Source organism: Pagrus major, chromosome 11 (genome assembly GCF_040436345.1).
Source record: "Pagrus major chromosome 11, Pma_NU_1.0".
Lineage (NCBI taxonomy): Eukaryota > Metazoa > Chordata > Actinopteri > Spariformes > Sparidae > Pagrus > Pagrus major.
The window spans coordinates 19,488,944-19,516,670 of NC_133225.1; the positions used below are offsets into that span (position 1 = coordinate 19,488,944).

Sequence of the window (27,727 nt, forward strand, 5' to 3'; positions counted from 1 at the left end):
ATGGAGAATGTGAAGCTTGTTTTGCTAGTGCAGATGTTAAGATTATATGAAACAGTAGTTATCAGACTGACAAATGGCCTAATAGATTATTTATTCACATAAATGAAGAGAAGGGGAAGTCAATGCAATGAAGAGTATTTTAATGTTTACAGATCTATTACCTCAGTTACACCTTTATACATTTTGTAAGCCTCAAAATTCATTGACAGGCCTTAATTCTCTCATTTAGTGCCGTGTTTACATGTTAAATAATAAAAGAATCAGAGCAATTCATATGAAAATAGAAAATACTCACACTGCACATCATATTTAGTTTACAGCCTGTGTAAGCTTTATCGATGACATTTATTTGTAATGTTTGTTTAATGCACTTGAACCGACAAATTCGAATTCGAACACAAATTTCAGCAAGAACAAATGCGAAAGCTTATATGCACTTAGATAAATGAGAGGAAGCCATGAAACAGGAGAGAAAGTGCATATCATTTTTCAAAAGAAAAACTTAAAAGTTGCAGGATTGTTTGTAGCTTCATCTCTTTGGCAGATGCCGAGCTTGCAGGCCTCACAATGGGACGGCTCATGTGGACTTTTGACATCCAGGTTTACAGGACGCCTCGACCCACTGTCCAGATCTTCGTGGTAGCATTTTATTCTTATCTTCTTCACCAGGTTCTCCATGAGGATGTCGATGTTCTCGGGAGTGATCTCGGGTTTCTCCATTGGCGCTGCGGTGCACTTCTTGCAGTCCTGACGGAAGCGCCTCACTTTGACCACGCCCTGTCCGCATATGAGGTGCATGTGGAAGACCACCATCACCCGGTTGGAAGGCCAGCTTCTCCCACACTTGGTGCATTTGAACCTGGAAAATGGCAGAAGACCCAAGTTAAAGACAAAATGACAACCAAACAAACATACACTGGAAAGTCTCACATTTCTTCAGACTTGCCAACCTCGACACCTCAAAAACAGAGGGAGGATTTCAAAAAAAGGATTTCAAAACCAAAACCGGTTTCTAGAGGCCTACCCCCGAAAAACTAAATTGCAATTGCATTTTAATGTCAACTAATTTGAATTTTTCTTTGAATTTGCAGAAAATAAAACAGGATAATTCACCCTCTGGCTTAAACTTGTGTAAATCTGTGGCATAAAGTTATATTTATCACTTTTCTTTCATTCATTTTTTGCCCCTGCCTTCCGGGGTGTGTGCACGCCACTGCCCTGTTTTGTCGGCCTCAAACTTCACATGACAAACAGGAATTCTGTCCTCCAGGCCATCTGAAATTTGTTGAAACATTCTTTCTTCTTTCCATTTCTCTGTCCATCTCTCACTTACTGAGGAGGACGAGAGGCAACAGAACCGCAGACTGAACGCTGTACAGTGCCAGGTTGTGAGTCTCCTGAGAAAATAAGGAGTGTGGCAAGTATGCATTTCTTTGAAGACGTTAAACAGTAAAAAACACAAATTATTGACTTCATTATGTTGCAAAAAGGTAAATGGGAGGATAAAGAGTCTCCTTCCTTAATATTAGTGATGGTTGGATGAAGCCTATAAAGTAGTGGTGGGCGGATCGATTCAAATCGATACCAATGTTGGTATTGATATTGATCGATACCTGTGTAATGAGATCGATACTTTAGTTTCAGTTTCCCTCCTGTATGCACTGCTGCGGTTTCATCAAAGAGGCGACCTGGCTGACTGTCTGTGTAAGTGCTGCTCCTGTCTCAGCGTGGAGCAGGCACACTTTGCTCCTCCTCCTGTTTTGATGTTGTACCATCACGTGACTCAGCATCACCAGGCAAACAAGCAAGCAAACAGGCTCAGCCAGCCAGGCCGGCCCAGCCAGCAGCACACACACAAGTAACACAGAGACGGACCAGAAGAATGGCAGAGAGGAAGAGGTGCGCTGTGTGGATATATGTTCAGGCTGAAAATGAAACAACGGCGAGCTGTATAATTTGTAAAAAGGCTGTAAGATACAGTGGTAACACAACAAATTTATACAAGCTTATGAAAAATCATAAGAATGAAAACAAACAAAAAAAGAATTTGTTTTAAATGTTTTACAACATTTGTTGTGGAGTGATCATTTTGTACACTTTGTTTACTTAAGAAAAATTTGCAAGTGAAAATGAAGGGAGAAATTTTATTAAATGTTTGTATTGTAGTTTCTTTCTTCTTAATTTGTTCGAGTGATAATTTTGTGCACCGATCGGTATCGGTATTAATCATTTATTAATCCTTAACCATAACCTGACCCTAATCCTAACCAAAAAACAAGTCTTTACCCTAAATTTTAATGGTTTAGCTGTTGTTGACCTGTTTATGCCCCCAAATCATCACATAGTAGTCCAAGAACATACATATACAGACATAACAGCAGTCCAGCCCACTGACCTTGCACCTGTGTTCCTGATGTACTCCTTCCAGCCCGGGTTAGGGGACTTAGGCACAATAGTATCATCAAACTCCAGACGCCAGGAGTCTCCTTGTGTAAACTCTGTCGCTTTATCCATGAAGATACTTGTCCAGTCTGTTTGTGCCATCCTGTCAGTGTCAGTGGTGCTGGTGGCTGCAGAAGAGATAAACCTCTGACAGCTGATCTGCACAGTATATAAACAGCTTCTGAAGATGACTCATCAGCATCAGGTTGTTGAAGCCAGCTGAGAGTTTCTGGATAAATGAAACTTAAGTGTTTTCCTTAAGTTTCAGGTTTGTTTTTGTGCTGTTAATGTGACGGGAAATGTGAAGCTTGTTTTGCTAGTGCAGATGTTAAGATTATATGAAACAGTAGTTATCAGACTGACAAATGGCCTAATAGATTATTTATACACATAAATGAAGAGAAGGGGAAGTCAATGCAATGAAAATATACTTATATATAACTATATACAATACTTTGTTTGTGTTTGGGTAGTGTGCCTTATGATTATCACTGACTAAAAGTTAACTTTTCATATAGTAACATAGTGAGTTAACTGAAAATAAGATGTGCCTCATAAGAGAAATGAAACTGAAATGGTTTCCTGTTGTACGCAGCACTGCCACCTGCTGGTGATATGCTGCATTATTTTTCTCTGTCTTTCATGCAATTAAAACAGACTAGAGAGAGTTCATCAGGGTGGATTGTGCATTAATCATGCTTATATGAAGCCAGAATCATGGCCGCCCTCCACATTTGCACATTTACCTGAGTCACATTTAGCTTTCTGTGAAGGAATATAATAAACACATAAACCTTTAATCTCTTCCATGAGAGTTATGCACACAAACACTTGTTGTCAGAAGCAGTAATTAAAAACATTATGGTCCAATAATCATTCTCTTAAAGGAACTCTGTGGAACTGGAAGCCGGCCGTTAGTTTATGTGAAAGGACTCCATTTCTAAACTACCAGGGATAGATGTAGCAATAGCATCATTATGTGGTGCTTGTGTCTACAGTACATGGTTGTCTCGACTGAGACACTTGTGAGGAGAAGCTGAATATAGTGTTATTAAAAAGCTTTAATTGTCTATTCTGTGTAGTGTAGAGTCAGGGCAGAGTGAAACAATGGGCTCACATACAGAGGTCAGATTCAAGCAGGTTTATTATTGTTCAGGAATCTGAAACCAAAAGAAGACGGGGAAAAGAAACGGGAGTGTTTGAGTGGACTAATAAAGTATGTACGTCAGTAAGTGCTGATTATCTGGTTTTCTCGATAACTAACCTGTTATCACAACTAAACGAGCTTTGTTATCTCAAAATAATGCAATCATTAACTTGTGATGACCAGGTAATAAAATATACAACTACAGCTGTTCTCTGCTTCCGTACAATACAAATCCCAAAACATTTAGTCGCTAGGTTTCACATTTATGTTCATGAGAAGGCTGCACTTGAGCTTCACTGCCAACAGAAATAAATCTAAAAGCTTACATGGGCTTGATGATTACAGAGATAAAATAGGGGAGGGAATGACATGAAAATAATGCATGGCTCCACCTCAACTTAGAATCCAATTGAATCTATGTTTTGTCCGAAAAAACAAACAAACAAACAACCGAATCAAACAAGAGATTAAAAACTGTTTATTGTAATTGGTTGTGCAACAAATCATTCTGAGGATGCCAGTATCGTGGCCGCCCTTGCTGTTATCGCTGCATATTAACCTGAGTCACATTCTGCCATCAGTGAAGGAACTAAATGAGTCGAGTAAATGCTGTTTAAAATTAAGTAACACATTTACATCTTCAATCTCTGTCAGGAGAATTATGCATGTAGACACTTGTTGGCAAAAGCAATACAAAAAACATTACGGTCTAATGGCTCATTTAACCTCTTCTGCAGGTATAATGTTAGAACAGAGAGTAAATCAATCACTGTTATTTGTAATACTTCTCCAAGGGCCTGTAGGTGATGATTTTCAATACTGAATGTAATGTATCACACTGTTAGGCCATTAGCACGGTATTATCAGACATGCAAACGATTTCCCCTTCCCTCATGTTAGCCTGCAGGCATGCAAGCAGGCATTTAAAATGAGAACCTGGTGTTTACCCTTCTGGCTTTGTGACACAAGCACAATTGATCTGGAATTCAAAATGTGTAGCTTTAATTACTCCAATAAATCTTCTTGTAGATTTGAAACAGAATTGCTGGATTTGTGTTGTGTGACTAGCTGGTGTAGTCCATCAAATATATGATGCAGAGAAAATACTTTGGGAAGAAAGGCTTTGATTGGGGCACTGTGTAATGTGGAAAATGCCTTGCCCTTTCTTTTTACATGTGTGTGGTTTAAAACCAACCCTATCTTGGACAAATCGACCAAAGATTGGAGATTTGCATGGTACAAATGTGTCAAGAGAGTGCAATCCCCACTGCTATCAAGCTAGAGATTGATCTTTGAAGCCAGAATTGGTCTGAATTTGCCTCTAAAAAGCATTTTATGGTCTTTTTCTCACGTAAGTGAAGCTAAACGAGATATGCTCTGATGTGGCTGCAGTTGAAGAGGCCTTGAAAGCAGGAGCTCAGAAATCATGCTGAAACCTGCAGTGAATTGGATCCACTGTGTCACGTCTTTACCACCCCAGGACCGATACCAGTCCACATGGGAGTAAGGGATGGGATACGGTGGTGATAGTGACATTTTAGCAGACAGTGATATCAAAGTCTTTACTTGTCTGAGGAAGGAAGGAGATAAGAAGAAATACAGATTGAGTAGGAGGAGATACAAGTGATTTGGCTGAGGCAGAAGGCTTAGGCAACGTCTCTGTGGTTTGAAGAGTTTATAGGCTATCAGAGAAACATGTAGCAGAAATCAAAGCGCCCTTTAGCAAGGCATCTAACCCCCAACTGCTGCAATGGAGCCGCTCAGTGGCCAACTGATCAGACCGTGGTTGTGCAAGACAGCGTCAGGTGTGAGTATGTGTGGAGAGGGATCTTTTTTTTTCTCAGTCAGAGAAAAAAATGATCACTCTGCACACAATCATGAGTTGTTTTGTCAGAGTATGACAAGGCCTACTGACTTTTTCTGGAGCGCTCAACCACAACTCTCGGAAGTATTCCTCAGCCGATGGAGTTACTCAGTTTTCAAAAAGATGGTTCAGTTGTCCTCACTTGATTGTATGGGCCTATTGACTAAAAAATGATGACAGTGCAATTCTGGCATATTTCAAAATAAAACAGTTGAGTAACCACTACTGAAGCACCACAACAAGGAGTTTTAAAAAAATGGAAAGTGAAATTGAAACAGACCCAAAATTCTTAACTCATGGTCCATTACGTGCATTTTCTGGAGCTTTCAACAGAGCCTCTTCCTGTTTTTCAGAAAGACGGGGGAATAACACATGACGCGTATTAAGGAAAAAAAAGGCTTTCCAAGACTGTTAAATAGCTAAACTTTTTTTTAAAGAAGAAAAAAAGAAAAGGAAAAGAAATACCTCACGAATACTGCTAAAAATACTCAATTTAACCTTAACCCGTAAAAACGTATTTACCGTCCTCTTATTTTGAAACCGGAAGCTGGGAAAAGGCGTCGCTATGGTAACGGATACAACTCTGCAAAGATTAGCTTGTTAGCAACCTCTCCCTTCTTTATGTCCTCTCTATTATTGTTATTATATAATTGATACGCGATGACGGACACGGACACATACCTCATACGACCTAATCACCAGCACAAGTGAGTGAGTCAGAGTAGTTAAATATCATTTATAACAGGGGGGAGTTAGCTTTTAGCCAGCGAGCTTATTGCTAACGAAATATGTTCAGCCAGTATTTAAGTCAGGCAGTATTTAGCCAAGTGTCTTCTAGCGTGGCTAAACTTGCAGTAAATTAACCATAAAGACTGGCGTTAGTCTAAATAGTCTCTAACGTTTACAAATTAACGTTAGCTACAGTATTTGGGGTCAATACTGTAAGTTAGCTAGCTACTGTACTTGTGTCAGTTCACTAGCTAGTTAGCTGTAAGGTCAACCTCTCCACTTGCTACCTAGCGTTAGTTCAAGGAGTATACAAAACCGCTACGTTTAAAATATAAAACACATGTAATGTGGACCATTAATAAAAATGTACACAACCGTAATTTACTTAAAGATTTCTATATGCTATGTAAAGTCTGTAAGCCACACTGAAATAGGCTGACGAACTGCTGCCACTGTGACCTGTGGAAGTCAATTTCCTGACTTGTTGCTCTCTATCGATCTATCTTCCAGGTTTAAGCCAGCCATTGTGAAGGAGTGTATACGTGAAATTGTGAGGGAGAGACTGTCAGGGATGCGGTACGATCCAGAAGAAGTCCCAGAGCTGTCCCGTTCACTGGCAGACAGCATTAAGGATAAAGTGAAGAGTGAGTAATGCTTTCTCCCTCTCTCGTCTCATCACCCAGAAAGACAGATCATCCAAGTATTGCTGTAAAGAATCGTTCAAGATAACTACTTAGATAGATAGATAGATAGGTAGCTGTAATGTATTTCTGTCATGTCATTATCTGGTCCGTCCCACCTGCGATTAGAAGACACAATCAATACAAAATGTATGTCAACTTCCGGTGTTGTATCAAGCTCTGTTTCCTCGTCGAGATGTGTTTCCCCTGGTCCCGCCCCCGCCCGAAATGGCCCGAAGGGCGAAGGAAGCGCGCGTTCACAAACTGTTGTGCTCGTACCACAGAGGCACTGTGGAGAGAGCTAAGGTCCAAAACTGACTTTTTTTTAGCGAGTTTTATCTGAAGATGTTGTATTGTAGAAGTGAAATCCAAATTTCATGACTGTCTAGTTATATTTTTAAACTGGGACAACAGCACATATGTTTGTGTTTTTATGTCTTTATTAACACAACCAACTACTGTTATTTCTATCAATACAAAATATTATATTTGTGAGAGACTTTTCATTTTGCATATATTGGACTTTTGGAAGAAAGTGTGCTCATTCATTTATAGGCTAAATATAAATCGCTATTTTATCATATTTGTCTTAAATCCAGTTCCATTATACCAGGTAAAGCACATCCTGACAGCTTGGAATATTACTGTCAGATACTGAAAGAGACAAACCCAACACATAAACAAATGAAAATGAAAAAGAAAAGAAATGTTTGCCTTTTATTTAAATTATATAAACTGGAATTCTCAGTGCAAATATTTGGATTTATTGATTTAATGTTCCTAATACCAGTGGAATGGCTGTAGGATAGTAGCCTTCAACAAAATAAAATGTAAACAAAACTTGATTGTGAAATTGATTGTGACTGTGCTATAAGTTGAACATAAATGTGCCCTCTTGGGTTTAACTAGATTACTTTGAAAATGTTGCATAGAAGGTTTTGTGCATTCATTATCCTCCTGATTGTAGAAGCAACATACAAAAGATGTTCTGCCAGAAGAATAAAGCAGAATGAAAATAAAAAGGTTTTTGTCATCGCGAATATAACAAGTTAAATAAGTCCTTCTAGTAAAATGCCTTACTTATGTACATGCTACACAGAAATGAAGCATATTAGTACCCGTCCCCGTATTGTCCCTACACAATGCTTTCACATGCTCCTGATATACACCATTACAGCTCTGTTCTTTTCTTCAACAGCTTCAGGATTCGACAGATATAAGCTTGTCGTGCAGGTGGTTATCGGAGAACAGCGAGGACAAGGAGTCAAGTGAGTGAACATTGGGTTCTGGTAAACAAAAATAGCTGTCAGAATTTGCAAAGTGGGGTACTCTGTTGTCTGTGGAAAGCAGGTTAGAACTTTTACTCGTTGTATACAAAAGTATTAAGAAGATAATTTAGAAAACAATTCCACTGAGCTGACAGCATTAGTAAACTAATATTGTTTAATTTGTAGTCTCCTTTCTTACTGCAGGATTACAGTTTCAAAATAGCATTATTCAAGCAGCATTTCAGTTGTAGTTTCATCTACGACTGATAACATCTCCGCTCTTCTCGTCTGATTTACATCATCAATGTTAATACATAAATACCTTGTATACTTTAAAACGTGGTGATGTTAATTCTGGATTAAATGAATCCATGTTGTGACACTCTCTGCTCTGTCTTCTCTTGTGTTTTAACAGGATGACCTCAAGGTGTTTATGGGATGCTGACACAGACAACTATGCAGAAGATGTTTTCATGAACGTAAGTGCCTTTGCTCTGGTTATTCAGATGTGGGGGTGAAAAAAAAATCCTGAAAGACTGTTTTTTGTTTTACAATAAATTGTGTTTTACCTCTGCAGGACAGCTTGTTCTGTGCGGTGGCTGTTTTTGGAAGCTATTACTACTGAAGACCAAAGGATGGATGAAAGAGTACACCTTCAGATGATGGATGTGAAGTGAATGTCCAAATGATACTGCTCACCATCAGCATTTCGGGCCCAGGATGCGTTAATCTGAAGTAACTGTGTATGTAATTTCTGCATCCTGAGATCAACACAGATGACATCCAGTGTAGAAATACCTCAAAACAGATTTCATATGTCACCAAACAAGATGTCAGAATGAAGTGGGAACCCTCAGTGTATCCAGTACTTTGTAGTATTTTCAGCTACAAAAACACAGTAAAAGCAGCTTAATGTAAGGCAGTACAATACATATGTGTATTACACTTTGGGTGCTTGACTTAGCACAGCAGCTACAGTAGAGGTCAGTGTTTGTCTGTGATTGTCAACATTATGACAGGGATAATTACTGTAAGCCAACTACAGTGAATGAACTAGAAAGAATTTACTAAAATTCTGTCTGTCTGAAATAAACTTGTAAGAAATACCAATTGTCTTTTAAGGATTTTATTCTTTATAAAGACGGTTCAACAATCATAAGCAGAAAGAAGAACAAGATGAGACAGTTGAGAAACCTTTTTGACAGGGGGAAAGGAGTGCCCTGTGTCCTTCTCAGTCTCTCATTGTGCAGACAGTACAAACATTCAAGGATGTGGGAAGAACATAGTGAAGACAATGTAAAACATAATAATGATATAAGCGTTAAATCATTTCTCATACAAGAGTCTAGTAATATAATTTTCCATTACACTAACAACACAAATCACTCAACTCAGAGTTACACTTGTTTATATAAAGTAAAGTTTCAAAGCTAATTTGACATTGATACAAAAAAAAGAAAGATACAAAGAAAAAAAATTGCTAACACATTTGTTACCACAAAGAATTTCTTGGTTTAAGTTAAATTTGTGATTTTGGGTTATATTTGTATGGTCACTCAGCAACAAGCAACATGAGGTGCCAATTGAAGTGAGCCAGACAGGATTTTGTTTTGTTTTTTTAACAATCATGGTGTGTATTAATCAAATGAGTAGATGTGCCAATTCTATATAGAATCAAGACCCAAATCTGCTCCTCTTTGCATTTTTCACAAGCTTTCAGGTCATTGTCTTGCTTCACTCTTAGAACCATTTCAGAAATATAGACACATCTGCCCTGCATGGAGCAGTGTAAATGAGTTACTAGTGAACCTGAGCTCAACCATGCCAAATATTTTCCCTCAGGAGTTGGTGAACCAAACCAGGAGTAAAATGCACTAGTCTATTCACATAAACACTTGATAAGATGACAGTATCGGCTTTTAAACTATCATCAGTCAAGTGTCAAGGTATCTTCATTATCTCAGAGAGGCAATTTGTTGTGCAGCCAGCAGTAATCACATAACAGTCAGACAAACAGGTAACAAGAGTACAACAATAGTCACACTGACAGCAGGGACAAATGAGTACTTGAGTCTATCAGTTGTGCATCTTGGCAGATTACATCGGCAGTCACATGGAAGGACCTTGAACTTCTTGAACCGGCGCTGGCTAGAATCTGCCAGGATTGATTGGACCTTCTTCAAAGTCCGCTACTTGTACAGATATGTGAGGTTGTTCAAGGTTGTACCTGTAATTTGGCTGCGCACTTTCACAATACCCGCTAATATAAACTAACAACTGGCTTCCAGCACAACACAGAAGTCCCACAGAGCCCCTTTAAAACTTCTGGTTGTACGAGTTGGCTGCCATGTTCACATTCTGCACCAGCTTATCAAAAATCTGTCTACTATATGTCTACACTAAAAACTATTGAAAAAGCAGTGGTAGGTCACAACCGATGAGGGTCAGTGAATTGAGCTGGTTGCATGTCACAAACCCTCAGTTGCCCTCATCCTGGAGCTCTACTGGAAAAGGCTGGCTAAAGGGTACATAGAAATGTGGCTAACTGTGTTGCTGCACTGTAGTGTAGGTGCTCACTCTGGTGGTGGTAATGAAGGAGAAAGCAGCATCCTTTCAAGACTCCCAAAAATCTGTCTCGGGAACTTCCTTTTTTTCCCCTTGGCTGACTGCTCAACAGGGCCTCTCGACCTTCTCCTATCAGTCTATGTCTTTGTGTCTTTCCCCTCAGGGCAATCTGTCGTCTCTCAGGCTTTCAGTCAGAGATTGATTTGGCAACTGTTAGTAACTGATAGCTCATTAGCTGATGCAAGCACAACTTTGGACTCCACTAACACAATTTTCTGTTCCCTCATGGTCATGCCCTTGGTCAGGACTGGCCCACAATTAGGTCTGTCATTGGCAGCATTACAAATCTAGATGATACTCAGTTAGCAACTATTCAGCAGGAAGGGTTTGGGCAACACAGCAAAAATGTGAAGAAAAACACACAAAAATAAACACCCAAATTAGAAAAACACAACTCATAACCAGACAAAGAGAATAAGGTCAAAACCCAACAAACACAAAAGTCAAATTTCCATCCAAATATAGCACAAAGAATGAATGCAGGAACACGTCCACTACTATCATCCAAAAATCAGGAGTGGTGCACTTCAGTTAACTCTCCACTCCAGTGCCATTAAACCATGCCAGAAAAAAAAAATAAAAAAAAATTAAGAGATCATCATTTAGATCTCAAGTGGTGGACAATCATGTAGAAAATATAGAAATATGGCAATTATGTTTGTTTCATGTCTTAATTTGAGGGACATTAAAGTCTGCATCAGTTCAAACAGTCACAAACATTTGTGTTGTTTGCTGTAACACCCACAGCTGATGATGGATTCATTGAGACAGCGGGAGCATGACCTGCTGTCTGATGTGTTAGTATGTCTTGTCAGATTGAATAGCCTGTACCCCTTTGACAGGAGTAGTGTCTGGAAGTCTTTGTCAAAAATGACTTCAACTGCAGTGACAAGTCAACAAACAAACAGCGATCATAACAATTAGACATGATAGGAAGGTTTTAACCCAATTACCAGAATAAGTGTCGGCAATGTACGTTTCTGCGAAACAGATACTCTGACACTTTACATTTCTTTGGTCTGGTTAGGTTTAGGCACAAACACGCTTGGTTAGGGTCAGGAAAAGATCATGTTTTGGCTTTAAAAACCTAGTTTTGTCGCTTCAAACATGTCTGGTCCATGTTTTGCAGAAACGTAAAATGTCTGTTACATTCCGCTTTTGCTCATTTCACTTCAGATTTATGACTCTTGAAAGGCTGACTATAAACCTCACTATAATTTCTCCACACATTCATATTAACTTCAGTATTTACAAAAAAAGCCAGTTTTCTGTTGAACAAAGTTTCCAACAGTCCAACAGTGAGACGTTTGCCAACTCCTCCTCCCTGTAATTTCATTGCAGATATTCTTGAATTTTTGTAATTACTCTCGGGTCTCTTTCATTCATTTCAGCTGGAAAAGTAGATGCTTTTCAGACTATATATAAAGACTAATGAGACAGAAGTGAGCAATTAAAGTGATCAAGATTAGCTCAATCAATTAGTCAAATGACTCACTCTAATTACATTTACATTTCAAGCACAGCTGAGTTGTGTGTGATCTTCTAGAAGCTCAAATGCATCACAACTACACTCTGACCATGTTAGTCCCTTCTCAAAGTCTATCAGAATTTGCATACATTTGTAGTAATGATCAGTGATAGCATATTGCTAGATTATTCTCAATGAATATGTAGCATAATATATTTAGATTTAATTTAATTTAATCTCTTAGTGAAGAGCAGTTGATAGCACAGAAATTTGTACCATTCCCATTTCTTTCCACGTGTACAGCACTTGGTACACTATGCAGTTTTGGGGAAGAAGAGAAAGTTAGAAGAGGAAAGTCTTCACTGATGGATTTTCATGACCGTATTAACTGAACAAAAATCATAAGAGACTTTAAATTTAGATTAAATATTTATTGCAATATGCACATCAGATGAAAAATGCCCCATCGTGATGTCCATTATGCTTTAGGAGGGAGGGTGAAGCCGTGAGTAGTATAGGGAACCCCCCTGATGGAGCCTAGACGCTGGTGGTGGTGGTGATGGAATAGAGATGATGGCTGAAGATCTGGATGTGATGAGGTGGACTTGGGCACTGGGGTAGAGGAGGGTCGCAACGATTTTGCACTGAAATGACAACTGACAACAGCATGGAGGAGAACAGAGTTAAAGTTTGACTGCAACGACATGATTGATTGATTTAATGGAGGCAGAATCTGGTTGGTTTAACTGAAAGAGTAAACGTTCAGTCAGCTTATTGAGAAGTGAGGAGAGAGAGAGAGTACGATGGAGAGAGAGTTGTGAAGGAATGAACGATAAGATCGTCTTCCTGACTGAACTAACAACACGTTTTGAATATTGTGCAAACTATTCTGTGTGTGATATACATATAGTATCATGCAGAAGGCAACAGTATCTGCATTATGCATCATTTAGTGTTTTGGTCATTTTTTTTGCTGTGTGAATATAAATCAAAGTCAAATGTGGATAAGCGAGGGAGAGGAGGCGTACTGTAGAGCTGTGTTGTATTGCAAAAGTTCGCTAAGCATCTCAAGAATGTGATTGTGAAACTGATTTTATTCCATTCAGAGGTTACACTTTCAAAGGTTTTTCTAACCTCACATAGCTTCTCTTCTCTGTCAGCAGCCTATAATAAACTTGTGCCTCAATTCTTTCTCAATCTGTTTGCAGTCTGATGCACAGCAGCTCTTTACAATTTAAGCAGTTGTTTTGATGTTGTTTTTCCATTTGAATCCAGGATGACAGATGTTGTTTGCCACTCAGGGAGCAGTGATCGTGGCGACTTCTGCACACCCTCTATTAGACTCTGCTCTCTCCTCTCTACTGCATGTTGTTTTGAAGGCAATGCTGTGGTGTTTGAGAAAAAAAAAAAATATATATATATATAAAATATATATTGGAGAATGTTTTCACTGGCATGGCTTGATTTGGTTCAGTGGCTTAAATAGATTAGATGCCACAGTGGATTTTGTTTTGTTGGCTGAATTTAAAGTAAGTGCTTTTACAAAATTACTTCCTTTGTAAAGGATTTAGACTAGCTCCACTACACACCTGATGAACAGTAAGTGGAATTCTTCAATATTTTTCCTATTGTCAACAAATCTGTGATAGAGATGCATGGAGTCACTGTTAAATCATCTGCTGAATAATTGAAAGCGGCCGTTTCAACCTTTATGCTCTATGGCATGAGAAAAGGTTCAGACTGTTCTGCCACAAAGATAAGAAGACCTTGAGGTATCTTAATTGCTTGTGATATGCTTGAGGAAAACTGTCTGTCTGGTTTTGTTGACAAGACAGCTAAGAATAGGGCCTTGTTCTCATAAAAGCTGGAAGGGATTGTCAAGATGTCATCATAGTGTATTTTTCCACATTGGCAGGATTCAACACATGGTCAGTACAAGAGGGATATATCTCCTTTTGTGCGCCATTTGACTCAATCATAAAAAGAAGAAAATTATATGATTTGATTATTGTCAAAACGTGAAACTGTATAGAGAACTGTATAAAGAGGCTTTGGACGACACATCTCCACTGTACAAAACATGAAGCCAAAATATCCTGAATACGCAACCCAATGGCCAGAACAAATGTAAGCTAGGTACGTTTCTGCAAAACCACAGATAAGCAAAAAAAACCTGAACGTTTCTTTATCAGCTAATAATCATTAGTGACAGGCCATGTTTGCAATTGATGCTACCTAATCTAATGCTAATCTAATCTGTTTCCAGGGATTTAGATTACAAGGAATATATCTAATGCATTGTATCCATGTCTTGTTTCCCCAACAGTCCCACTGCACTGCTGATACAGCCACATTGTGGGATCCAACAGCTCTAAGAATCAGAAGCAGGAAGAATAAAGGTCCAAAGAGGTCAAAACACCCACAACATAGAGGAGTGGTGAACATCACAAAATGGGTTGGTAATAAGCTTCTTCATGTAATGACTCACTGAAATCCCTACTCTGAAATTGACCTTTACACTCATTAAAAACACATGTTCAGCAATAGATTGACAGACTCTCACCTCAGTACCTGTCCTTCAGAATACAATCCAGAACTGCTCTGGTGGGAGATGTTTCAGAGATGCAAGAAGTGGAAGATTCCCTTTACAATTAAAATCTGTGTGTAAATGTGAAGCTGGGTGAGGGATTTCTCACCTCATTCCGCCATGACTACATTATTTAAATGGATGAACTGCTTAAAATATGAAAAGACAGGGTCACGTCCATGTTTAATTTAATGTATTTTCTCACTTTAAAACCATCCACCTATGTAGTGTCACATTACTCTCACAGGACCCTCTTGGATGCCTTCACAGCCACCTTTTTTAATTGGACTCCCACTGAGATTGAACATCAGAGTGTTATCAAAGATGGCTATTCCTTTTATCAACACTTAAAGGATCTTTCATCTGGCTATGTGGCAGTGCAGTAAATGTTCACTTAGTTGAACAATCTGCTAAAGACATCACCTCTTTTTCTACCACCACTCATTCCCTCCTCAAGGTCATTGTGTCTTATACGCCGTAATAAAAGAGTCATTAAGATAAGTGGGGGGGGGTTTAATTCATGAACATGGATCTGTGGCTCGGTGTCACAGTCTTCTTTCACAGCCGCCACTCGGTTAAAGGATTTGCATATTACAGAGTCTTCATCAAAGGAGAATGCAGCGGAAGAAAAATGTCACCTGCTTTGGTCTTATCTCTTGTAGGATTTTGACCTTGAGAAATGATGCACCAGACCGCTCAATATTTGTAAAATGTTTGCAAACGTGATGCTTTTGGTGAGCTGGTATGTTAATATGGATTTAAGTGAGTAAATGAAACTGAAGCTGTACAAGTGGAGGTAACAAAAAGATTTGAAAAGTGAGTGTGACACCTTTCCCTGAAAATGGAAATCTGAAAATGCTGATCTCATGGCTTCTTTTCAAACTCTGTTATGTATCTTCAAATCTACCGTTTAAAAGGGCAACATGTAATTAGTATAAGTATAAGTATGTATGCTGCCCCCCTTTTAATTACTCAGAACAGTGCAATGATAATCAAACTCCCTCTCAGTAGGTATATTTATAAATCAGCCAGTGCAGTGGTTAGCATCATTTCCAGACTGGCTATTAAAAACTGGTGGTTAGTATAATTAAAAGGTGAAAAATCTAATTGGTTGAAGTGTGAATATTCTCCTTGTCGTCCTCATAAAGCACTCCTCTCTCCTAACAATTAAAAAGTAAAACCTGACAGCATTTTCAGGACTGTTGAATTTTTATAAATGGATGTTTTGCATTGAAGCCCTGATAACAACACAGATAAAAACACATGAAGATGACTGGAATGAAATTACGATACAGGTAGACACCCACATTCGTATTGCTGATAGTCTATTACAAGAGATTTAAAGTGAATTGATTAAAACATCTACATTCACACTGATCAATATCTACTGACTGGAAACATCACAAACTGGCATGGTTCCCACTCGGCCCTGGACAGGAAGGCGCTACAGCGGGTGATTAAGACTGGCCAGAACATCACTGGTACCTCATACAGAGCATCAGCGACATCAATGTCTCAATACTTTTAAGTAAGAGGGGAGAAAATCAAAAAGGCTATGAGCTGGGTGGGAGGGGTCCGTAAGTCCCAACCTCCAGGCCCTTTTTTGTAATCCTGCTTATTGTCTAATGCAATAGCAATATCATTAAAGAATTTGGATGCTGCCATCCTAGTACTATGCCTCAATTTAAAAACCTGAAAAACGCAGGAAGTCCAGTACCAGATTTTACCCGTGGACAAGCACCACTGCACACACACTATACGGATATCGTGCTTTAATTAAAGTACATACCACAAAGTAATTGTGTTTACGTCCTGGTATTAACTTTGTCAAGGAGAATATACTGTTGTGCAGCCATTCATGGCCGAACTAAAATGTGTTTATATCCATCCTTTGTCTCAGATAATGGGAATCGTGAGGCAGAAGATTTGCTTTGTTTGTGTGCAACTGAGAAGAATATTATTGAGAATACAGATACATACAAATGTGGACAGACCTTATATGTTCTGTTTGTATCTTTTAACATTTTACTTCACCGTTATTTTATTTCCCAGCTGCAGCCTGTCTTAATGTTCTCAGAAAGCTGGTGAATCAGTGCTGTGAGACTGAGTGCCAATTTGTTTTGTTTGGGCTGACTGGTGCTGAAGTGGCTTTTTCTTTACCACCATGTTTAACTCTCCGACTTACAATTGCCCCTAAGAAACACCCAGTGACAAGATATAATTAAAGTCATCATCCAACTCATCAGCTGCTTATCTATTTTGGCACAACGCTTCCAAAATACGGAAAATATATAAGCACAGGAACGAACACATGCACATAAGCACACGGTCAACACATTTTCACTTGAAAATGAAAAGAAATGAGAAAAGGAATGAAATGCCTGATCATTTGATGATATTTTTGCATTTTTCATGTATTACAACGACAAAACCATTAAAACAAGTTATACAGACAAGAACAGTATTTTCCATTAGTGCGTGAAATGAAAAGCTTGCTGTCAAATCTAGTGTGATCTGCAACAGAAGTCCTGCACAGCCATAACTGATCACGTCATCATGAGATGGCAACTTCTTTAATTTATATTTAAAAGGCAAATTCATTGTGACATACACATTTCAATACAGTGAAATTCACACCGACAGGAGAACTGACCATGAAATTGTCTTTTCTTTTGCATCAGTTTAGCATCTTATTATCTAAAAGACAGTGTTGTTCTGGGTTTCTGAGACTGATATCTTGACGTCATTTTATTTTGTTTTCTGAAGATTGTTACAGTTGCGAAAAAATGTGAGGGCCCACAATGCAAGACACACAAAGGCGGGCAGATTGAAAACAAAAAGCGAGCTTTAACAACGAAGCTGTTGTCCGAAATCCAAAAGAACACAAACCATGAGCTCAGAGAACACAGGTAGGAATCCAAAATCATAAGAAGCAACATAGAGACACCAGCAACAAAATAGACGAACTGACCAACACAAAAGGAAAGCCAAGGACTTAAATACACAGGAAGCACAGGGGGAATAGCTAAATATTTTTTCAGGTGGCCTAAAATGCTTGCTACTTAACTAATGAGTCACCAAATGATTTTAATTTTCTATCTGCGAATCCCACCTCCATTCATTTTGCGTACAATGCGAGTGCAAGTTGAATGAAATTTCAAGTGTTTTCATTTAAATACCGTCCTCAGGGACATAAGCAATTGTTGATTCGTGCAACAAAAGGATACTCAGGAACAACCTTGAGCTGGTCTTTGCCGGACGGAGACGTCCAGAAAACATTCATTCCATAAATTGCCAATTGACTTAACTTCCTCTCTGAGCACAATGTGAGGAGGAAATTTCATCTCAGAGCGCAATTGGTTCTTTGTATCTGTGGATGAACCTGTGGAGGACACAGGGGACGCCGCATGTTTGCCTTCACCTTCGAGTTCATTGAGATATTTTCCAGTTTCTGTAGCAACATCTTCCGATGACTCAGTGCCCAGAGATAGAGCCACATATTTCTTGTGTTTGGAGTGCTTTGGTGCTGTAGGAGAGTGGATGATGTGATGATGAGAGAAAACCCTTAAAAATCTTTAACCTGAAAACAGCTGTGGGTGATAATGTGTCAGCTTGCATTGCATGGATTGATTTAGTTGTTGGGTGATGTTTTTAGTTGTGATCAGAAACTCTAGAGCTTGCTCAGTTGGTCGGTAAGCCCACAAGATTTTGCCTTGCCTCACCCTTTAGCAACTTGCCGGTCCAACATAGAGGACCCGCTCCCTCTATAAAAGGCTCATTCTAAGGTAACAAAAACACAATGCTTCTTATCTTCAGGTGATAAGACAGATAGAAACATATCAGTCAATATCAAATTTCTTCCAACCTAAATCCTACACACTGAAACTTTAATATAAGACACAATCACCTAGAAATGAGTACTTCAGTGAGGTATGAGACACTTGTTTTTAGACTATTTTCACTTGTTCAACCAGCAGATTTTTTTTAACTCATCGCTAGCAAGATTCAGGTAACTAGTGGATCATCCAGCTCACCTGGAGGATTTTCTGCTAGATCGCTTCTACACCAACTCACACACATGGTCTCTTGCTGGAGCAATAAGGAGCTCGTCTCTCTGACTTTGATGTACCAGTTCTGTTTGATAAAAAAATGTAATAGTTTATATATTTATGGAAGGGACTCTGCTATGGTTTGCTGTGTTGTGTGTTTTCAGGGCTCTTCTCACTTCTCTATTTTGTGCCTCCTCCTCCTCAAAGTGGGTAGTATCGAGGGGTGTCTCAATTCCTAAAATGCCTCTCGAGGAGAGAGGAGACGAGGAGGCGAGGAGGCTTTTTGGAGGGGCTATAAGTGAGGATGCACAGGTGTATCTCTTGCAGATATTTTTTCATAAGCTCTATAACTCATTTTAAATGATCAAATGCGTTTGTCCGGCACCTGGTACCGCACTGTTCTAACCACGTTCCTTTATGACATTTCACCTCAATATTATTTGTCACATTGCGTTGTGAGTTGCCGTGTTGTCGTGAAAACTGTTCTGAGATCACAAAATACAGCAGCAGACTATAACAAAACAAAGGACAGATGATGCAGCTGTGCCGCACATCACATTTAATTGACGTCGCTTCCAAAAACGTCTCCATGGCAGAGGTGTCTCATTTCTTTTTTGAGTGCCTCTTGCCTCGACTCGTCTCTCCTCGTGTCTCTTCCTCGACTCCTCCACTCGCATCTTATGTGGGAAGGATTGGGAAGGGCAAGTCATCAAGGAATCGGAGGCAGCTGGAAAACCTGTTATTCGGTTGGCTCCCTCTTCCCCTGGCACCATGTCATATTACTTTGAAGTTGTTTTGATTCTCCGTATAAATTAGTTGGCATTATCTTAGTTAACTTGGCAGTATTTTTTCTGCCTGATTCAATTGTTAGAAATAATAATTTTTTGTTAAATTTTTTTCCCCTTAAAATGAATCTTTGTTGAATAAAACACCTTTTATTTAGTTAATCCCTTGCGTGTGCTTCCCTTATTCCTTATGGTCTCAGAGCTGTTCATTGAGCGTAATGATGAACGCCAAATGTTGGTGTCATTGTCTGGTGGACAAAGACGTCTTTCAAAAAACACAGTGAAAAAACAGAAATATACAACAGAAATATTGTCCACCTTGTTTTCATCTGAGACCTCAGCAGGTTCGATTCAGCAATTTCAGGTTAATATTCCTCCAATGTCACAGCGTAAAATCACCGCAGAGTTAAGCTTTTTTTGGTCCTCTTCCAGATGGGTCCAAGTGGAGGTTGTGTGTCTGCATTCACAATTTATTGACGGATGTGTCTGTGCATTGATGAGGCCTTATTTTCCAATCCCCGCCCCCACCCTGGGGAGAGCTGGCTATGCGATGATCACTGGCTGTTATTTACAAGAGGAGTATTTCAGTGGTACCCGTTATCGCTCACAGATTTTTAGTGATGCCTAATCTATCTTGCCAACTGGTCCAAGGGTTTCAAGCATCTGCCACTATTCAAGTCATTTGTGGCCCCCGGGTTTAATTTCACAGTTTAAGGCATTTTCTGGAGAATGTTATTGTCGAATATACTGATGTATTTTATTTACATGATGTATTGATAATATTTTTACTTTACAAAGGCTTATTTCTTACTCCCTTTACTTGTTGTACAGAGTCTCATTCTCTTATTCATTCTCATTTTTTTCAAATTGGAGCACCTCATCATGCATTATTGCTTACAAGGTGAATTATTTTGATACTTGTTTTGTTTTCTCCGCTCCACGTGACATTTGCGCCCTAAATAAGCGTTTGAATAAAGGCAAATGAAGCAAACATTCACCATTTTGCTGTTTTACCAAGGGTTATGTGCCTAACTGACTATTTCTTTTCTCTGAGTGAACAGGCAACCAGCACAGACTCCAGGAATATTACATGGTAAATGAACTGTAATTATACTGCACTCTTCTAGTCTTAGTGAACATTCAAAGTGCTTTACAAACACATTCATACATTGGTGGCAGAGGCTACAATGCAAGATGTCTCACTCCTTAGCAACGTCTGTTATCAGCTAAGAAATAACGATGCGTCTCATTCAGTATTTTGTGAGGTATATGATTTGCTGCTTTCTACTGTCTACCTGCTTTTTTCGCAGTTCGTGATGATGAACGTGACACACAAGGGGAAAAAAAAGGAAGGCTTACTTTTCTCATGGCAATTGAAAAAGTCAGATGCCTATTTTTAGTGGCTTTACCCATGTTTAAAGACCCTGTACATACATGCTAATTTTGGTGTTAAAGTGGTAGCCATTAGTGAGCTACGTGGGTGGATTTTTTTTGTATACGGTTGGACAAAGCCACACCAGCCAGTCCCCCGTTTCTAACCTCAGTGCTAAGCTAAGCTAAGTCGCTGTTTGCTGTAGCCTTATATTTAACTGACACAAATGAGAGTAAAGCCATTTAAATTAGAGCCCCTCGTTTTTTTTCTAGGACCTGCATTTGCATTTGTACACTATTAAGTGCTTCTTCAATGAGAAGAAATCAATTGAAAGTGTATAACTACGCTTACAGACAGTAGAGCAAGACTTTGCCGATTAGACCCCGGAGATGTTCATCTTCATTAAGCACAGGCCCATGAAGTTAGGACATAGGTGGAATCCCCTGGAGTCTGGATGCTGCTGCTGGTGGAGTAGCACCAGCAAATAGAAGAGGAAACCTTTTATTTGATTCACCTGGCTCATCCTGAGGGACAAGGTGGATGAGGAGGTGGTGCGTAGCTCACCTGCAAGTCTACAGGTAAGAAAGACAGAAGTGAGGTGATATTTGAAGAACATTATCAGCTCTTCATGTAACACTAATCAAGCGTATTCTGCGGGTTGAATAAGAGAAAAGATTAACTTTGATTGGCAGTGTGGCTGATTAAAGTTGATGTCACAGAAGAAGCCCTCACTTCGCCAAAAGGTGTAATTTGAAGCCCTGGCGAGCTTTTGAGGCAATCACTCCACACATTCAAATCCAATTAAATCATTTTGTCACATTGCCTCATTGGGTCTTACAATCTGTACAGCTACATCCTCAGTCCTTATACACTCAATTCGAGTGAGGAAAAACGTGCCATATTGGGAAAAAAATGAAAAAAACCCTCTTAACAGGGGGAAAAAAAGACGGACAAAACCTCAGGAAGAGCCACTCTCCCAGGATGGACAGACATGCAGTAGATGTCGCATGTACAAAACAGAACAACAAAATCACAATTTACAAATTGCATTGGCAGAATATCTGATACAAATTATTTAATATATATAAAGTGCGTGAATCCAGGTGGACGACTGAGCAGGCCGAGCCATCACCAAGTGGTGCACGAGCGACACGACCTCCTCTCCACCAATTTTACAGAAGTACAGATATAAGGAGATAGTAAGAATGATCCAGGGTATGACGATCCTGATCTGTTAATATGCGAGGCAGCGGGAGCCAGGAGAAAGAGATGTTCCCAAGGGCCCATGGTCCATCAGAAGGAAGCCTGAATGAAAAGAGAGGAGGAGGAGGAGGAGGAGAAAGCTATAGAGAGAGGACAGTGAGAGAGCGACATGGCTTGCAGTTTGACAGGACAGAAAACAAAGTACAAAAGTTAGAGAAATGCATTGTTAATCAGAATAAACATAATGGCAGGACAATGTGAATTCTAATACTATAGGTAGGAGACTCATTGAGACTGAGACCGACCCACTAAAGAAGCTAGCAATCGAAGTCAAGGACTAATCAAAGGTTAAAGTACGTTTTGAGTTTAGATTGTCTGATGTCAGCTGGGAGATTATTCCAGAGGAAGAGGGCACGAGAGGAAAAAGCCCCGCAGTCAGCTGACTTCTTCTTAACCCTGGGAACCATCAGTAGCCCTGAACTCTGAGAGTGTAATGCCTGAGGTGGAATATATGGTTTAATGAGATAGGACAGGCAGTGTACAGTTTTGTATGTCATCAGCAGCACCTTAAATTTTGATCTGACATGAATTGGGAGCCAGTGCAGTGAGGCTAAGATTGGTGTAATATGATCAAATGTATTGATGCATTGTCATCATTCATATACCCGGGGGCAAGGAGGTAACACATGTGCCTCCAAGATGGATGCACATGTCCTACATGTACCATCATTTCTTTTGGTGAGCTGACATGTGCAATAATTCCCTGAATTAAATATTTACAAGAAGAAGAAACGTGCGGCGCAATAAGTGGAAATGTGTCTGCTTTAAGGATGAATTGTGTTTGTGAGCTAGATAAACCCACAGTGTACAACTGAAAGGTGGAATAATCACATGTTCAGATTTATCACATGAATCATGCTCGTACGACTTTGTTCTGCAATCGTTGTGTTTACTGAAACTTGTGACGTCCTCATAAATTTCCTTGGTCAGACTAAAGCTGCATTGAATGCTACTTACATGGGATCTCCATGGAGATGTGTAGGCAGCAAAAGGAGAGGTTTGCTTACATTGAACTGTTTACTAAAGGCCACACGCCTCTAAGAAAACACCTCTCAGCTGTTTAGCCCTTTTCAGGAAATGTGAATGCAAAGTACATTAAATGCAGCATGAGAGGTTCAGGTGAGAGTCTTCACAATAAGTAGAGAACCTCAAGTGTTGTGAAATGAATCAGATGGATTATTTAACTGATTCTACATGGTAAGAAGAACCAGTTGAGCTTGTGTAACAGTGGGTAGAGCATCATGAAATGGGACCCCAATGTATGACTCTCTAGTAGATTGCACATGGGTGTATTAGTATATTTCTGATGGGCTTCTCTCTCTCTCGCCTTGTTGTCTTCTGCTTCCCATCTGTGAACCTGCATAGCTGAGGCTGATCAGCTGCTGTAAATGAAGTTGCCTAACTGTTGCAGAAAACGGCCAACCGCTGCAAAAATGAGAGCAAAGTTGTTACTGGAAGAATTATAGCAATATATAAACAGTTATAGAATGGTTAAGGTTAGATAAAGACATGGCTCTGACCGATTACCTATAGCTATATATAGCAGTTAATATCTAAAGCACTATGTTGTAGGTACCAATGTTGTATAGGTACCAATCATATATTCATGTATAAATGCTTCCTCCTTGCTGAATATCATATAATCATGGAGGTTCAGTCCCCTGTGCACTTGTATTAGATACAGCACGAAATGAAATGGCATTGAAGTGGTTTGCATTGTCAGAGAGTGTTTGCTCTCCAGCCACTGCCACTGTCTTAAAAGAGCCACATCTCATGACCCTACACCGAGGTACAGGGCCATTAAGTATGGAAGAGCATAAACACTAGAATCAGGGATTTTAGATGAGCCTGCTGCCTCCGCGATCCAACCCCGGATAAGTGGAAGAAAATGGATGGATGGATGGATATTAGACCTATTAAGATGCTTATTAACATTAAAGAGGCTGTATAAGGGTTTATAATAGTGAGTGCCTTATCAATATTAATACATATTCCATTATGCATTTGTTATCACTTAACTATGCACTTATTAAAAGTTAAGGGGCACTATGTAGTTTTCGAGAAGAAATTCAAACTGAGAATTTACAATATTAACAAAGGAATTAATACAAACTCAGAAATATGTATTTTTTACATAACTGAATAAAAAGCTGTTCAGTGAGTGAAGATGTTTTTTTTCTGATTAAAATGTCTTATAATTAAATAGTTCACCTTTAACTATACATTTTTTGCAGCTACAAGATCTAAAGCAGAACCAGTGCCTTATTCAGGTTAATAAATCATGTATCATTCACTTAACTATAGTTTAATAGTTTATAAGTTTTATAGTAAGCTCCATGTAGAGTTCATTCACATAGTGCTGGCAAAATGTGAATGAATAATAGAGAGTACAGGAGTCTGGTGAGTACTGAATTCATTTTCCTGAATTTAACCACACAGACACACACACACACCTGGTGTATGCTGCTGCTCGCGAACGTTAGCTTGCGGCTAGTGTACAGTAAACTGGCTGTCTGGGGCAGAAAACCACTGCACGAGTAACGCAAATAAACACAAGTGTTCCTGCCGTCAAACTCCTTTCACTGTTGATGCATCCACCATTAAACATCACTGCTCACTGCTGAAAATCTATCTGACGTGACTCGGGCACAAATGTTCACAGATGAGGGAATGTTTTAAAGTTTTATTTGTGTTAACTTGGCAAAAGCAACCAAATGAAACGTGCCATTACCTTGAGTAAACTTGTGGATTTCTCTGTGTTTGAACATTGTTTGAAACCCTTCTGATAATGCGAGTGAACTCAACAAAATATATAACTATGGTCTCGTTATTAGTTTGCAGACATTTTAACGTAGAATTCCTACATATCATATCTTTAAAGGCATTTCTTTTTTCTTGAATACTACTGTAAATTTGAAGTTGAATAAAATCAAGCTGCTGCAATGACAGAAAACCACCGTAGGACTGAGACTGAAACCTTGATTCATCACACAAGCACTGCATTTGACACCAAAACAGTGACAGCTATGAATCCGTCACAGTGCAGAGAGAGAGCAGTACATCTCTATGGTTAGACTGGATAAATCCATTTCAAATGATGACAAGGAGGTACTCCTTGAAAATTGCTGTTGTTTTAGAGCACCTTGTGGCCAATAGCAAATACTGGTGATGATGGTCTAACAGAGCACTCAAGGAGAAGAAAGATATGCCGCAGTGCAGATGGAGGATTAACAGCAGGTGTAGTGTAGTTTTCACTGGACTGTATGAATCACCACTATGGTGCTAATCTCAACGATTTCATGTTTTTCAATGCTTCTAAAAAGTTCTTCCAATTGTTAATCTTCTTTTAAAGTGGGAGCCTCAGGTAGTACACATCACAAGTGAGAAATGGTTTCAGTAGACTTCTGACCTTTCTGTGTGAATGGCTTCCAATAGCAACACCAGGTATGGAGCAGTGGTGTCACCAGGTCATTTTGTCATGGCTAACCTGAACATTTTGTGGATTTTTCCAAACAACGAGGAAAGGTAAACATTTAGATTTTGCAGTTACTTTTGTCTCCTGTAGTTTAGGAGGTAGAGCAGGTCGTCCACTAATAAGAAGGGTGATGGTTTGAAGTGACCTTGGGCAAGATAGTGAACCCCAGATTTCTCCCGATGGCTGTTCCATCTGTGTGTGTGAATGGCTTCCCATAGAAATATCGTGAGGCGCTTTGGATAGGAAGCACTGTATTGCTCCTGTTGAGCAGGTTGACAAATTACATGGCAGCTTCTGCCACCAACGTATGAATCTGTGCATAAATGAGACAAGTGTTGGTAGGCTAGACAAGTGTGGTATATATGCAAGTCCATTCACCATTGCTTTGTTCTGTCTTTCTGTCTTCCTGCTGTCCAACATGTTGGTCCAGAGCAAGAAATTTGATCACTACGAGCAAGAATTCCATGCTTTGGAAATTCATGTTACCCTGACGATGAATCACAATGCTGTTTGGTGACCTGTAGACCTTTGTTTAGCACCATCATCAGGCCAAACTGTCCACTTGTGCTCAAAGAAATGGACCAAACCCAAATCTAAGTGCGTGAGCACATTCCCAATAGTTCTGGTTTCAAGGCTCAATTCCAATGTACGGTTTACCCTTTCCACTCTTCCCCTCTGTTCATGCCTTGGGGTACGGCGTCACGATTCTTGTTGGGAAGGTTGAAATGGAGGTTTTTCAGAGGCACACTTCAAATCAAGGGTTATGACAACTCTCTGTTGTTTCAATATATTGTGGTCCTGTTCTTTAGTTTGCTGATGTCTCTGTAGTAGCTAGCTAGCTAGTTAATGCTACATTGTTCTGCTGATTTCTGCATAACAGTCCCACATTTTGGTGTTGTTCAATGCTGCATTCCTCCTCTTTTATGACACATGACACCTGAAATTTAACTAAAGTTGAGCAGTGAAGTTGCTGCACTTGATACCACTCCTCTAATGTCAGTGCAGACAGGCAGGGGAGGAGCATAAGTTGCTAATATTAGGCTATAAAGCATCACTTTATTTGATGACGTGATTGAAAGTGGACAATTTGTAAGCATCCATGCTGAGGGGAAAGAGGGTACTGGAAAATGAGAGGTAGGGGTAAAAAAAACAACTGGAAATCATCTAAAAGCATTTGAAAATTTATTTCATTTGAAATTCATTTCATGTTGTTTTCCATAGTGATGGATAACATCTCAGCACAAAGAATACTTTGAACCATAAAAAACATTACAACATAGAGCAGAAATTACTTTAACACGTGTATCATCACTGTAAGCAGTACACATACCTGACGAGCATTTTTGTTATCTGAACATGGCAATTTCCTTTACAGCACATATCTTTACAGACAATGCAAGTGATGAGAATCTTTCTAATACAAATACAAATGATTACTTACTGTATACATTGTGGCTAACCCTGACATCATGGATGATTACAGCAGCAGTCTTGTGAATAGAATAGACATTCACTTTTCCATGATCTTATATCCATCCATCATAATTATTTACATGTAAGACCCTTTTTTTTATAATCTTCGTCCTTTATATTGTGTATTGTTGTTGTGTTTCACATATCCTTACAGTACGTAACCAAGTGAAACCTCTGTCTGGCTTAGACCAGCTTTTGTATTCACTTGTCTACCTGGCTCATCTAACTTGTACAAATGCTGAGATTTGTAAATTGTATTTTATCATATTTTTCAAAATAAATAAATAAATAAAATAATAGTGTGCACACAAAATATGTTATCTGATTAAAATGGCTTTTGTACATTGAACTTTGGATGTTCTTTACACCGGAGAACTTAAGATGACATTCGAGTCTACATTCCTGCATGATTCCCAAAGGTTTGAGTTAGTGGTGTGCTTGAAAAAGTTTGGAATTCATTTTCGGTAAGTGATTTGCTGAGCTACTTATAAAGTTTTCAA

At 39.2% G+C, this 27,727-nt stretch overlaps 2 protein-coding genes across 2 annotated transcripts; one reads left to right on the plus strand and one right to left on the minus strand.

Moving 5' to 3' along the window:
• Positions 1-74: 74 nt before the first annotated feature.
• Positions 75-2,619, minus strand: LOC141005348 (receptor-transporting protein 3-like). The gene is made up of 2 exons (XM_073477181.1): positions 2,396-2,619; positions 75-859 (listed from the first exon to the last, which is right to left on the minus strand). The coding sequence occupies exons 1-2, from the start codon at positions 2,542-2,544 to the stop codon at positions 490-492; spliced, it is 519 nt and encodes a 172-aa protein (XP_073333282.1). The 5' UTR covers positions 2,545-2,619; the 3' UTR covers positions 75-489.
• A 3,426-nt stretch (positions 2,620-6,045) lies between these two features.
• Positions 6,046-9,240, plus strand: dynlt2b (dynein light chain Tctex-type 2B). Its single transcript, XM_073476868.1, has 5 exons — positions 6,046-6,160; positions 6,693-6,826; positions 8,061-8,130; positions 8,546-8,609; positions 8,708-9,240. Exons 1-5 carry the CDS (start codon positions 6,114-6,116, stop codon positions 8,753-8,755), a joined length of 363 nt encoding a protein of 120 aa, XP_073332969.1. The 5' UTR covers positions 6,046-6,113; the 3' UTR covers positions 8,756-9,240.
• Positions 9,241-27,727: the final 18,487 nt, after the last annotated feature.

What these genes read in the sequence shown, in the direction of transcription:
- LOC141005348 (XM_073477181.1), bottom strand. Translation starts at nt 2,544, where the DNA reads ATGGCACAAACAGACTGGACAAGTATCTTCATGGATAAAGCGACAGAG. An exon ending in ATCAGGAACACAGGTGCAAG is followed by an intron (nt 860 to 2,395) that starts GTCAGTGGGCTG and finishes GCCATTTTCCAG; the next exon opens with GTTCAAATGCACCAAGTGTG.
- dynlt2b (XM_073476868.1), top strand. Translation starts at nt 6,114, where the DNA reads ATGACGGACACGGACACATACCTCATACGACCTAATCACCAGCACAA. An exon ending in CATTAAGGATAAAGTGAAGA is followed by an intron (nt 6,827 to 8,060) that starts GTGAGTAATGCT and finishes TTTCTTCAACAG; the next exon opens with CTTCAGGATTCGACAGATAT. An exon ending in CAGCGAGGACAAGGAGTCAA is followed by an intron (nt 8,131 to 8,545) that starts GTGAGTGAACAT and finishes GTGTTTTAACAG; the next exon opens with GATGACCTCAAGGTGTTTAT.